Genomic DNA, 12780 nt, shown 5'->3' with positions numbered 1-12780 from the left:
TGGGCTCAAGGAAACAGATCAGAACATCATCTCCCCTCTTGGCTGATCAGTAACACAACTCACAGGATCCAGCACTTGGCTTTTGGAAGCATTGTACTTCTGAGCAATGGCATCAGCCACAGTGTTTGTCCCCACAAACAATGTGTTCCAGTTGTGAGAGCTGGAAAGAGAAAAAAGAGACAGGTTCAGAGCCATGCAGCCCCTCCTGCCACTGCTGTCTCTATTTGACAGTCCTGGAATAAAAAAAAAAAACAGCTTTGAACACCACCTTTAGCAGCCAGGATGAAGAGTTGGAGGGAAAGAATCAATCACAGAATCCTAGAACTGGCTGGGTTGGAAGGGACCTCAGAGCTCATCAAGTCCAACCCTTGCTCCACTCCCCCCGTGGTTCCCAGCCCATGGCACTGAGTGACACATCCAGGCTCTTTGGAAATATCTCCAGGGATGGAGAATCCACCCCTTCCCTGGGCAGCCCATTCCAATGGCTGAGCACCCTCTCCAGAAAGAAATTCTTTCTAATGTCCAACCTAAAGCTCCCCTGGCACAACTTGAGACCTCTTGTGCCCTCTTGTCTTGCTGAGAGTTGCCTGGGAAAAGAGCCCAACCCCCCCCTGGCTCCAACCTCCTTTCAGGGAGTTGGAGAGAGTGATGAGGTCTCCCCTGAGCCTCCTCTTCTCCAGCCTCAACACCCCCAGCTCCCTCAGCCCTTCCTCACAGGACTTGTGCTGGATCCCTTCACAGCCTCCTTGCTCTTCTCTGGACCTGCTCCAGCACCTCAAGCTCCTTCCTGAGCTGAGGGGCCCAGAACTGGACACAGGACTCAAGCTGTGGCCTCCCCAGGGCTGAGCACAGGGGCAGAATCCCTTCCCTGGACCTGCTGGCCACGCTGGTCCTGAGCCAGCCCAGGATGCCATTGGCCTTCTTGGCCACCTGGGCACACTGCTGGCTCATGGTCACCTTCCTGGCAATCCAGACTCCCAGCTCCCTTTCTGCCACTCTGTGCCCAGCCTGGAGCTCCCCATGGGGTTCTTGTGTTGAACCTCATCCCCTTGGGATCAGCCCAACTCTCCAGTCTGTCCAGGTCCCTCTGCAGAGCCCTCCTGCCTTCCAGCTGATCCACACTCCCCCCAGCTTGGTGTCATCTGCAAATTTGCTGCTGATGGACTCAATCCCCTCATCTAAATCATCAATGAAGACATTAAACAGAATTGGGCCCAACACTGATCCCTGGGGGAACATCCTTAGGGAAGGGATGGGACAAGGGAGGAATGTCTGGAGAGCAAAGAGGCAGCAGTGCAGGCAGCTCAGGTCTTCTCCAGTGCTCACTGGGCACAGCTCTGCAGTTACAGCTGGAGCTGCCTCAGAGGAACACACATTTTGTCAACCAGTCTCCCAAAAGCACCAAGCCCTCACAATCAGGCTGCCTTCCTTCCCTTCAACTCAAAGTAGCAGCCACTGCTTTCAAACAAAATGTCAGATAAAAAGGCAAAGGCCTAGAAGTACAGGTGATAAAGTGGAGGACAAGGACTCAACTGATCTGAACCCACTGCTCCAAAGAACTGCAGATCAACACTTATTAGACAGCAGAGCAAAACTCAGATAGAGCCATTCAAAACAATGTTTCTCTCAACTTCTGCTGCTCACTGAACTACCAGAGTTACTTGTGAAGAGCAAGCAAGTGGCTTAGAGTTACAGGAGACTGAGAGCTGCACAGCAAATTATTTGGGGGCTTCAATTCTCTCTACAAAGACCCCAGATGCATTCCTGCCACTTCACTGTCTTCAGCAGACTGTGTTGCCTTGTCCCACTACAGGAGATTTCTGTACCTGCCACTGCTGGCTTTGTCCTTGGCCTCCTTCTGCTTTTTGTAGGAGGAAGAATCTTCAGCATCTGGGTCTTCGATTTTTTCCTTTCTGATTGTGGATGGTAAAAGATGCAACATTCTGCCCTAGAAGGAAAAAAAAGGAGGAAGAGGTCCAGCAGCTCTGTAACAACCCACAGAAACTCCTGAACACCAGTGGAGGAAATTCTCTACCACCTTCCCTACCACCTTCCACCCAGGCTGCTTGACTTGGGTGGAAGGAGGGAACCTGCATTTCCAAAGGAGACATAACTGGAAGTCAGAGGAGCCACACACTGTGAGATTCAGGTCTCCTTCTCCACATCCAGCTCAGCTTCTGGTACCTGGGGGGCCATCCCAACCAAGCTGCTCTACCAAAAGCTCCCATAGAATAAGGAAGAAGAAACTCAAACCCTTCAGCCAAGCACAAAAGCAAATGGTTGGCAACATTCTTCACAGCCATTCCCAGCAGCACAGGGAAAGCACCAGTGCCCATACCTGGAACACCTGCCCATCCAGCTCTGTGTAGGCCTTCACTGCATGCTCTGGCATCATGTAGGTGATGAAAGCAAAGCCCTTGGGCTTCTTGGTCAGTCTGTCCACAGGGAAATGGATCTCAGAGAGGGGTCCTGTGAAAGGCAAGGCCATTCCATCAGAGATTCCTGGCACAGCCCACTCTGCCCCACAGCCAGGGAGCAGAGGAGGCAGGGAGGGGAGAGCAGCTCTGGACTGAGCAGAGGGTTTGCAGAGAGCTGCAGAATGACAAGGAAGGCCCAGAAAGAGCCTGCCAAGTCTGCTTGTGCACCGTGTGGCAGCTCCCAGGGCTCTGGCACATGACACAAGCCAGGCAAGCTCTGAGCAGCTGCACTCACCTTCAGTCAGGAATAAGGTCTTCCCCAGCCTAACCTTCCCTGCCCCCCCAGGACACTCTCATGCCAAGATAATCTTACATTTGCTCAGTTTTGAGCTAGAAAAGGAAAGCTCCAGGCTTCCACCTGACATACCAAACACAAAAGTGAATTTGGGGTGGATCTCTGAGATTTCTCTGCTGCCCACAGCATCCAGAAACCTCCAGTGAGATCAGCATTTCCCACAGCAGCAGCTTCTGGTTACCTGCTCCTCATCATCCCACCAGGCCTCAGAGCCTAAGCTGACTGCTAAGAGTTTTTACTGAGATAAGGAGGAGGAGGGCACAGAGCAGTGCAAGCTGTGGGGGAAGGAGCATGGAGCCAGCCCCACAGCCCCACAGGAGGCAGGGAATAAAGATGATGGGAGTCAGCCTGTCCCCAAGAGGTGTGGGACACAGAGTTTTCCCTTCCCACCCAGCAGGAAAACCCCTGTGTGCACAAGGACAAGATGTAGCCCTGTCAGTCCTCCAGCAAACACTCACCATACTTGGAGAAGATCTTCTCCAAGTCCTCCTCAGTGCTGGTGAAAGGAAGATTCCTGACAAAGAGCCTTCCTGATTCAGACAAATCCTCTTCCTCCTCATCATCCCTCTTCCTTCTTTGCCATGGCTGCTTTTCAGGTTTTGCTGTCAGTGTCTCCTTTGGGACACCCCTGCATGGCAACACCTCAATGCAGTGCCCACCTGTGACACACACAGGACACATTAATGACTCCCTGAGGCCTCAGGCAACCCCTGCCACAGCACAAAGCCCCTGGGCTTGCACCAGTGACACGAGCAGCTACAACCCCACCAGCTTCCAGCACAACCCTGCAAGAGAGAGCAGTTTTCACACAAACCAGGGCATCACTTGCTAAGCAGCTCCCCAGCCTTTCAGAGAGCAGTTATTATTTTAGTGGTTCCACTAAGGGCTAAGCCAAGAACAGGTTTCAAACACAATCACCTGCACGAGTCCCCTGTGCTACCCCAAACACTATCAATTTTATACCATTTTTATACCAAAATATACTTCAAACACACAAGAAAAAAGGAGGGCAAAAGAGCAACGTGCCCAGCTCAGTCAGTGCCCACTTCTGAGCTGGTTTATCCTGCCCCAGCTGGGCAGAGGGAACCCCTCCCACCATCTGCCTGGGAAAAAAAGTGCAACAAGAGGAGACACTTGCCCAGTGAACACTCGAGCAGCTGAGCACCCTGCCATGGGCAGCAGCCAGGAGAGGAACAGACAGCTCTTACCCAAGGATTCTTTTTTTCGTTTCAAGGCCCTTTTCACTTCTGCTTCACTCTTCAAGTCAACAAAGACACAACCTTGGAGAAAGGAAAGGTTCAACTGAGCATCATGTGGAGAACACGCAGCCACTAATTGGCTAATTAAGGGTGAATTGGACTTTAATAGAGATTCCTATAGATAAATCCTTCTGCTCCCATTGAAGTTTCAACCCAGTCTGCAAATGGCCCTCTGGGACTGCCAGGCTGCCTTTTTTAAAAGCTCATTCTCTGCATGCAAACCAAAGCAGCCTGACTTAACATCTGAAGGAGGCTTCCACAAGTGCCTCCCAGAGCAAATAAAAAGCTGCAGCTGCTGTCAGGCTATGAAAGGCAAACAGCTCTGAGGACCTGCTCCCTGCTTTTCCTGCTGGAAAACCTACCTGCAGTAGCCACAGCCTCTCAGGAGACCCACCTGGGCTACAGACTGCTCTGCAGCCCACACAGGGGCAAGGTCCCTGGGTCCCACAGGGCAGCAAGGTCCCTGGGTGCTGCTGCAGCTCTCCCAGAGGGAGAAACCTTCCCTTGGCACGGCTTGGGATGATAATGAGGGAAGTTCTGGAAGCAGATCAAAGCTCCTGCTGCTCCTCCTGAGGGAGCAGAGCCAACATTACCCTGCCCATGGCATCCCAGGGCCAGCAAGTAGGGCAGGTGAGCTGCAAAGTCACAGAAAGGTCTGAAGGAATGGGGACAGGAGCCAGGGATTTGGGAAAGCAGGTGACAAGAGCAGAGGGTGTGACTGAGAGGGCCTCTGCCTCACAGATCCACACAGACACATTACCTCTCTTCCTCCCCTGGCTGCCTTTTCCTATCCTGATTGCCACTGGCTTCAGGGGAAAGAGGAATTCACGGATCTTTTGCTGCAGGAAGAATGGGAATTGTTTCAGTAAGTCCTCAGGTAAAGGAAGGAGGTTTTGGACTTAGTGGGGTTTCTTTATACACACTGCAATAACACATTCAGCATCTCTGCACAGAGCTTGTGCAGATGGTTCCCTGAACACCCACCCAGCCCTCAGAACAGCTCCAAAACTGAGGACAGAAGCCTCTGCAAAACTTTACACACTCAGAACAACCCCTGCAGCCTCAGGGGTTGTTCACACACTCAGTTCCACACTCAGAACAGCCTCAGGAACAGAGCTCACCTCAGTTCCACACTCAGAACAGCCTCAGGAACAGAGCTCACCTCAGTTCCACACTCAGAACAGCCTCAGGAACAGAGCTCACCTCAGTTCCACACTCAGAACAGCCTCAGAAGCAGAGCTCACCTCAGTGATGTGCAAGGGGGCACCACGGAGTCTCACTGTGTATGGTGTGCTGCCTTCTGCTGAGCTGCCCTGGCTCTGCACAGGAGGATGGGACAAGGAAGAAGAAAGAAAGAAAAAAAAAAAAAAAAGTTAAATGAAACCCAGCAAAGGGCACAGCACAACAAGCTGGTCTTGAGTTCTGCAGAAGGGAATTTCCTGCAGAAGGGCATCAGCAGGACTTGATTTAATGGCTGCAGCTCAGCAGAGCCAAGAAAGGTGGTATCCAGGGGGTCCCTTTCAGCTCAGCCCTGGGGTGACTGGCAGACACAGAGTAACCACAAAGCTCCTGCTTTAGAGGAGAGAAAAGTCTTAACCCAGTTGTACCTCTAGTGTGGATCCTTTTTTCTTCTTCTTCACTGCTGTCTCTTGGTGTGGCTGTTGGGCTCTTGGCTTCCCCTTTTTATCTGTGTGGGTGCCAGTGGTCTCTGCAATGCCTGAGTCCTCCTCACTCTCACTTTCCTCTTCCACCTCCTCACTCTCTGTTTCTTCCTCCGTGCTGGATGAGGAGGAAGAGTCCTTCACCACTTTAGATTTCAGATAATCCATATCTGAGAGGTCCTTGCTGGTAGCTGCCTTTTTTGGTCCCTTCTTTGCTGTCAGAGAGGAGATCAGACACACTTACACACAAATGCTGCTGCAGGTAAAAGCTGAGAGCAGACACAATCCCAAGAACCATCCCCTCCTCTCCTCTGCCCTTTCCACAGGGAGAAAAGGTTTGACAGCACCCCAGGAATTTTATCTCAGCACCTTCAGCCTGACAGGCTGGGTTCACACTTTTTAGAGCAACAGTTTGTGTACAAAACAAACCTAAAAGGAGACTGAAGAACTCCAGGGCAGAGCACTGAGTCTCAGTTGTAACCAAACACTTGAGAAAGATCCCAGAGAAAGTTTTCAGTCCTTCAGTTCAGTTTGGCAGGGTACAGGACAGAGGAAACTCCAGAACACCCCTCCCCACCAAAGCTCAGCTGCTCACTTGAGCCACCCAAGGAGAGGTGAGGAGCAGCAGGGAAACACCAAAATACCAAATACCAACCCCAAATACCACACAGGGGGCAGAAAGGCTCCACAGACACATCCCCCACTCCTCCAGTGTCACAGGGACACAGGAGACACAACAGACACCAGACTGCAGCCCAGATTTCCCACTCAAAGTTATCCCACTGCTCCACTTTTCCTTTCAGGATCCAAGCTGCTGGGTTCTGCCCATTCCCAAGGACACACCAACATTCCCAGGAAGATGCACCAGACCAGACAGGTTCACAGATGGCAGCTACTGGTTCCTAAATAAACAGAATCCACCTCCAGCTCTGGTATCCTGGAGGTGGAAGTGGCTGTGGGCTTGGGGAGCATTGCAGGGGGAGGTGCAGATGTTTGCTCTGTTTTTCTCCCCTGGCATTGGCTCTCAGGCCCATGAAAAGCACAAATGCCACACCAGAAGCTTTTCCCTTTCCCATCTGGCCCCAAATTTGGGCAAATGTGCAAATATCCAGAGTGCACAAGGAGTCTCCTGCTTGGGGAAGCCCTTCCTGACTGCAGCCTCTCCATCTGGAGCAGGAGCTGGCTCTGATCACTCACTGAGATCAAGGCCAAGCAGAGGGTGCCAGTTCCTCACAGTACCTTTAGCTTCCTCCTCATCTTCATCCCCATCCTCCTCCTCCTCCTCACTCAGCTCCTCAGACTCATCTGAATCAAAGTTGAGATAATCAGCTGCTGCTTTTAATTTTCCCTTCTTGGGCTCCTCTGCCAAAGTGTCATTAGCCCAAGTGGCCACTTGAGACCTTTTCTGATGAACCTTCAAGAACTCCTGGAATGTTTCATCTTCTTCCAGCTGTTGGAAAAGAGATGAAGCAGAGAAGCTGTGAAGAGAGGCACAGGAGAGCTGGAATGCAACAAGATCAGCTCATTTCCAGCAGTGCCAGAAATTCCCCCAGAGAGGAGTTCCCTTTGCAAGGTGAAGCTCTTAAAGTGACTGAAGATTTCTCAGGATCTCCCAGTCCTGCATTTTTTATTTTGCAAGTGATATTGAGAAAGCACTTTAAAGAAAAAAAAAAATAAGACATTTAAAAAGGAAAAGAAGTACAAACTCAACGTGACAAAATGTTAAAAACCCCAACTGTGTGAACAGGATTGTGTCATCACAGAGGAGCAGCTGACAATTAAAAGCTTCTCCCCAGCACTGGGACTGGTAAGATCTGGGCTGGAGCTGGTTGCACCAGACAGGTCACAGGATGGGAGGCAGCAGAGAGCAGAATTATTCAGCTTCTGCTCTGAACCCAAGGTAAGGAGCACAGAGGGTGCAGCCCAGCCCCAACTCACCTCCTTTAAGTTTTCTGTTGGATCTTTCTTCTTTTTACCCTGGGAAAAAACCCAACCAGACAAAGGTTTTTAAAACTGCTTATTAGAATCACAGCCAAGATCAGTTCTCAGGTCACCCAGAAGCATAGGAACAACAATCCTAAGCCAGAAAACACCAAAATGAGGACTCCCAACATCCACTGCCCTGGCTGCTCTGTCCCCTCCTCCCCACACCAGGCCACCCTCCCTCTGTCCCTCTCCCAAGTCACTGTCCCCAGGGTCCATACTTTCTTTGTGCCTGCAGGAGCTGTGCTTGCCAGAGGCTTCTCAGTCTGTTTCTCAGGAGCAGGGATCTGCTGAGAGTGCTTACTCCATGCTTTGGGCTTGGAAGGGTCCCCGAGAGACTTGCACAACTCAACCTGAAAAGAATTACACCTTTAATTATATTTTTAAATTAAATATATATGTTCAAACATGGTTCTGGGCCTGGCTGATAACCCTGGGGGAATGGGGGGGGAAATGCAGGAGGAGAAGGGGGAACTTCACACAGATGTTCCTGCTGCAAGCACAGGACATGTTCACCCAACAGGGGGAAGAGATTTTGTGCTCCCTTAAACACAGCAAAACAAGTTGTTCTTTTCATCACCAATCACCCTCTGCCCAGAGCAGCAAAATCATAGAATCCCAGAATGGGCTGGGTTGGAAGGGACCTCAGAGCTCATCAAGTCCAACCCTTGCTCCACTCCCCCCGTGGTTCCCAGCCCATGGCACTGAGTGCCACATCCAGGCTCTTTGGAAATATCTCCAGGGATGGAGAATCCACCCCTTCCCTGGGCAGCCCATTCCAATGGCTGAGCACCCTCTCCCTAAAGAAATTCTTTCTCATGTCCAACCTAAACCTCCCCTGGCACAACTTGAGACCTCTTGTGCCCTCTTGTCTTGCTGAGAGTTGCCTGGGAAAAGAGCCCAACCCCCCCCTGGCTCCAACCTCCTTTCAGGGAGTTGGAGAGAGTGATGAGGTCTCCCCTGAGCCTCCTCTTCTCCAGCCTCAACACCCCCAGCTCCCTCAGCCCTTCCTCACAGGAATTCTGCTGGATCCCTTCCCAGCCTCCTTGCTCTTCTCTGGACCTGCTCCAGCACCTCAATCTCCTTCCTGAGCTGAGGGGCCCAGAACTGGACACAGGACTCAAGCTGTGGCCTCCCCAGGGCTGAGCACAGGGGCAGAATCCCTTCCCTGGACCTGCTGGCCACGCTGTTCCTGAGCCAGCCCAGGATGCCATTGGCCTTCTTGGCCACCTGGGCACACTGCTGCCTCCTCTTCAGCTTCCTGGCAATCCAGACTCCCAGCTCCCTTTCTGCCACTCTGTGCCCAGCCTGGAGCTCCCCATGGGGTTCTTGTGTTGAACCTCATCCCGTTGGGATCAGCCCAACTCTCCAGTCTGTCCAGGTCCCTCTGCAGAGCCCTCCTGCCTTCCAGCTGATCCACACTCCCCCCCAGCTTGGTGTCATCTGCAGATTTGCTGATGGTGGACTCAATCCCCTCATCTAAACCATCAATGAAGACATTAAAAAGCACTGGGTGATTAAATAGAACTGAGTGATTTTCAACAAAAAATGACCACAAGTTCAAACATGGAGGTTACCACAGCTCCAAACCTGCCCTTGCTTTTCCAGCCAGCACTAAGATTGTGCACAGAACCAGAACTGCCTGAGGCCTGAACAGCCTCTGCTGGGCCTGAACCTCTGAGCTCCCTGCTGCTCACCCCCAGCCTCCCAAAATCCCCACTAACAAACTCTCCTAGGAATCAAAGGGAGGTGTTTGAAAAACACCAACTCACTGTAACTCTGGAGGTGTCTATGAAGCTCCTGTGGAAATGGTTCAGTGCTGCCTGAGCTTCAGCCTCAGACTTGTAGCCAATGAAGCCAAACTTCCGGAATTTTCCCTCCTTGGTGAACTTCAAGCAGCAGTCAGTCAGGGTGCCAAAGGCTGCAAACAGCTTCCTGAAGCGATCCTCCTTCATCTGGGAAACCAGGAAGGACCCCAGGAAGGCTCATCAGCCATGGGAACAGACACACCTTGTGTCCCAAGCACACCACCTGCTGAGGGAGGGCTCCTGGAGCTCTGCAGGAACCACACACCTTGGCCACCAGTGCCTCCCAGTACCCAACCAGCCCCCTGCAGGGCCCCCCCAGCTCCAGGGGACACCCAGAGCCCCCCCCCGAGCTGACCTGCCACAGCTTCCCCACGGCCTCGGTGACATCCCCAGGGTGGCTGCAGAGCACAGGGCTCAGACCTGCACCACAACCCCCGCTCCCCACCCTTGGGGGGCTCCCCTGGGACACCTCCCTGCCCCACACCCTCCCTGCTGCCCCCCCAGGGTCTCTCCCTGCCCAGCACCCCAGGGCTCCCTCCCCTCTCTCCCACAGGGAGACCCCATCTCCCAGTCCCCTTCCCCCTTACATCCCCCCCTGCCCCCCGGGCATCCCCCCAAGGAACCTCCCTCCCTCCTTCGTTCCCTCCCTCCCTCCGCCCCGAGCCCCTCAGTGCCCGCTCAGCCCCGTCCCCTCCGGGGGGCCTCTCCCTGTCCCCCTCAGACCCCTCTCCAGGCCCCGCAGGACCCCTCCACCCCGCACCCGTACGCCGGCCTCACCCCGTTAGGGAGGTTCTTCACGATAAGCCGCGACATGTCGGCGACAGAGACCGGTGGGCGACAGACACGGCCCCGCAAGGCCCCGCTGAACCTCAGCTCCGCGCACACCGCCCCGCGGGCGCCGCCATCTTGCCGCCGCGTCACGTGGCCGAGGGGCCGCAGCGCGCAGGCGCGGGAAGGTGGGGCCGGGGCTCTTAGCAACCGCCTTAGTAACGGGGCCCTTAGCAACCGCCTTAGCAACGGGGCCCGGGGGGACAGCGGGGACCAAACCCGGAGCACCCAGGGGACGGGAGCGGGGGTCGGGGCTGGCAGCAGGGCAGCCCACCCGGGGACACCCTGCCGTGACCCCGGAGATGCTGTGCCCCACCGGGGGGGGACCCCGCTGCCCACCCCCGGGGGTAACGGCACCACCCGGCCCGGCCCGGCCCGGCACGGCCGCGCTGCTCCGCGGGGCCGGAGGAGGGAGCTCCATGGCCGCTGCGGAAGCTCCGGGAACCGAAGGCTCCGGCGGGGCTGTGGAGGTTTGAGGCCGGGGAAGGCAGAGGGTGAACCCCCCTAAAACCCAGAGAGTACAGAGGGGAGTGGGGCTGAACCGAGGGGCTTTGGAGGAGCATCCAGGCTGCGGATGTTGGGTTCCAGACGCTGCCGTGAGCAAAAGAGGCCGAAAATCCTGGAGGAAAAAAATCTCTTGGGGGCGAATGAACAGCGACCTGGAGTCACCCCGCTGCGGGGGGGGAAGGAGGGAGAGCAGGGTCTGGGGGGGCTGAGCTGTTCTCCCCAAAGCTTCTCATCCTTTTTGCTTGCTGCCCCCCAGCCCAGCTCCGCTGCCTCAGGACCCCGGAATTTCCTGCTGGAAAAGACTTGTCGGATCACCAGGGCCAGCTGGGAAGGGGACACTGCTGAAAGGGTCACAGATGAAGGGACACTGCCGAAGGGGACATTGCCAGTGGGATCACAGCCGAGGCCACCACTCTGTGCTCTCATCTGCACCCTCTGAAACCCTCTGATCCCTCCAGGAACGGCAGCTCCATCACTGGGGACTCCAACTTGCCCACCCACAGCCCCTTTCCAGAACAGAATAGTCCCCAGTGTCCAATCTGACCCTTCCCCCGGTACAATTTGGGGCTGTTTCTCCTCAATTTAGTGCTCGTTCCTCTCAGCTCCGAGGGCAAAGACACAGCACAAACCCCAAAAAGTCTTCTCCTGAGCTCTTCCATTTGGTGTCTCCAACTTGGAGAATTCACGAGGTCTCACTTTCCCTCTCCTGTGTATTTAGGGAACTTAAACATTCCATGCTGGTAGGGCAGCCAAAGGCTGTGCACTTCCTTCCTTCCTCTGCTATAGATACCTTGGGCTGTACAGTTTTTCTGGGGGGGTTGTTGCATTCATCTGGAATATTTCTTGAACAGGGTGTATATGATTTAAAATAATAATTAAAAAAATCTACAGTATCTCCATGTCTCCATAAAATCCCATTCCATTACTGAAGGGGCAGCCCCTCAAAACCCTTCAGAAGGGTGTCCAGGAGGTTTCCCAGTGCCAGGGACCCAGCTCCCTGCCCTGTCCTTGGCCAGGCTGTCAGAGATGTCACTTGGGATGGAGCTGGCAGTGTCAGGGCCACGCTTGCACCATCACTGACACATCCAGACCTTGTCCTTGTCACTCCCATCCTCTCCAAGACATTTTTCCCCCCCTCTCCCCTCCCCATCTCCTCCTCAGCTGCTGCTGGCAGCCCCCAGCAGTGCCCACCCCCTGTCCCTGCCCCCATGCCAGGCTCTGACTGTCCCCACACCTCCAGACCCCCTCCCCATCCTAGCAGAGGACCCAGCACCCCTGACACCCCATCCAGGTCCCTTGTCACCCCCCAGCCTGGAGCACAGCACCCAGGAGCAGGGGGCACCTTGCAGGAGGCTCTGGGGGGACCAGAAGGGGAGTTTTGGAGCAGAAGGGACAAGGGACACTGGTGACATCTCTCATGGGGAGGGGCAGAGGGGCAAAGAGTCCTCATGGTGCTCCAGGAGGTGAATGCCCAGCAGTAAGGTGCTGCTGAGAGGGAGAAGGAGAGAAAGAGGGAGAAAAGAGGGAGAAAGAGAGAGAGAAAGAGAGAAAGAAAGAAAGAGAGAAAGAGAGAGAGAGAGAGAGAGAGAGAGAGAAAGAAAGAGAGGAAGAGAGAAAGAGAGGAAGAGAGAAAGAGAGAAAGAGAAAGAGAAAGAGAAAGAGAAAGAGAAAGAGAAGAGAAAGAGAAAGAGAAAGAGAAGAGAAGAGAAAGAGAAAGAGAAAGAGAAAGAGAAAAAGAGAGAAAGAGAGAAAGAGAGAAAGAGAGAGAAAAGAGAAAAGAGAGAAAGAGAGAAAGAGAGAAAGAGAGAAAGAGAGAAAGAGAGAAAGAGAGAAATAGAAAGATAAAAAAAGAAAGTAAGAAGGGAAAGGGAAGGGAAGGGAAGGGAAGGGGAGGGAAGGGGAGGGAAGGGGAGGGAAGGGAAGGGAAGGGAAGGGAAGGGAAGGGAAGGGAAGGGAAAGGGA

The 12780-nt window shown here is 53.8% G+C and overlaps 1 protein-coding gene across 4 annotated transcripts in view; it reads right to left on the bottom strand.

Moving 5' to 3' along the window:
- The window catches only part of RBM19 (RNA binding motif protein 19), a 64101-nt gene extending 53690 nt beyond the window's left edge, over nt 1-10411 (bottom strand). For 2 of the 4 annotated variants that reach the window (XM_071762859.1, XM_071762862.1), the window contains exons 1-13: nt 10261-10406; nt 9448-9630; nt 7897-8028; nt 7631-7669; nt 6932-7142; nt 5639-5907; nt 5276-5350; nt 4792-4870; nt 3981-4052; nt 3231-3431; nt 2339-2469; nt 1827-1948; nt 64-160 (exon numbers count right to left, since the gene is read on the bottom strand). In XM_071762859.1, coding sequence (XP_071618960.1) covers nt 64-160; nt 1827-1948; nt 2339-2469; nt 3231-3431; nt 3981-4052; nt 4792-4870; nt 5276-5350; nt 5639-5907; nt 6932-7142; nt 7631-7669; nt 7897-8028; nt 9448-9630; nt 10261-10296 — 1647 coding nt within the window. In that variant the 5' untranslated portion in view covers nt 10297-10406. Of the gene's footprint in view, nt 1-63; nt 161-1826; nt 1949-2338; nt 2470-3230; nt 3432-3980; nt 4053-4791; nt 4871-5275; nt 5351-5638; nt 5910-6931; nt 7143-7630; nt 7670-7896; nt 8029-9447; nt 9631-10260 lie in introns of all 4 variants that reach the window. The other 2 variants (XM_071762858.1, XM_071762861.1) reach the window with 2 other exon arrangements.
- Between the last annotated feature and the right edge of the window lie 2369 nt (nt 10412-12780).

Source organism: Heliangelus exortis, chromosome 19 (genome assembly GCF_036169615.1).
Source record: "Heliangelus exortis chromosome 19, bHelExo1.hap1, whole genome shotgun sequence".
NCBI lineage: Eukaryota > Metazoa > Chordata > Aves > Apodiformes > Trochilidae > Heliangelus > Heliangelus exortis.
Note: the sequence above shows the minus strand (reverse complement) of the source record. Positions and strands in the feature narration are given on the sequence as shown.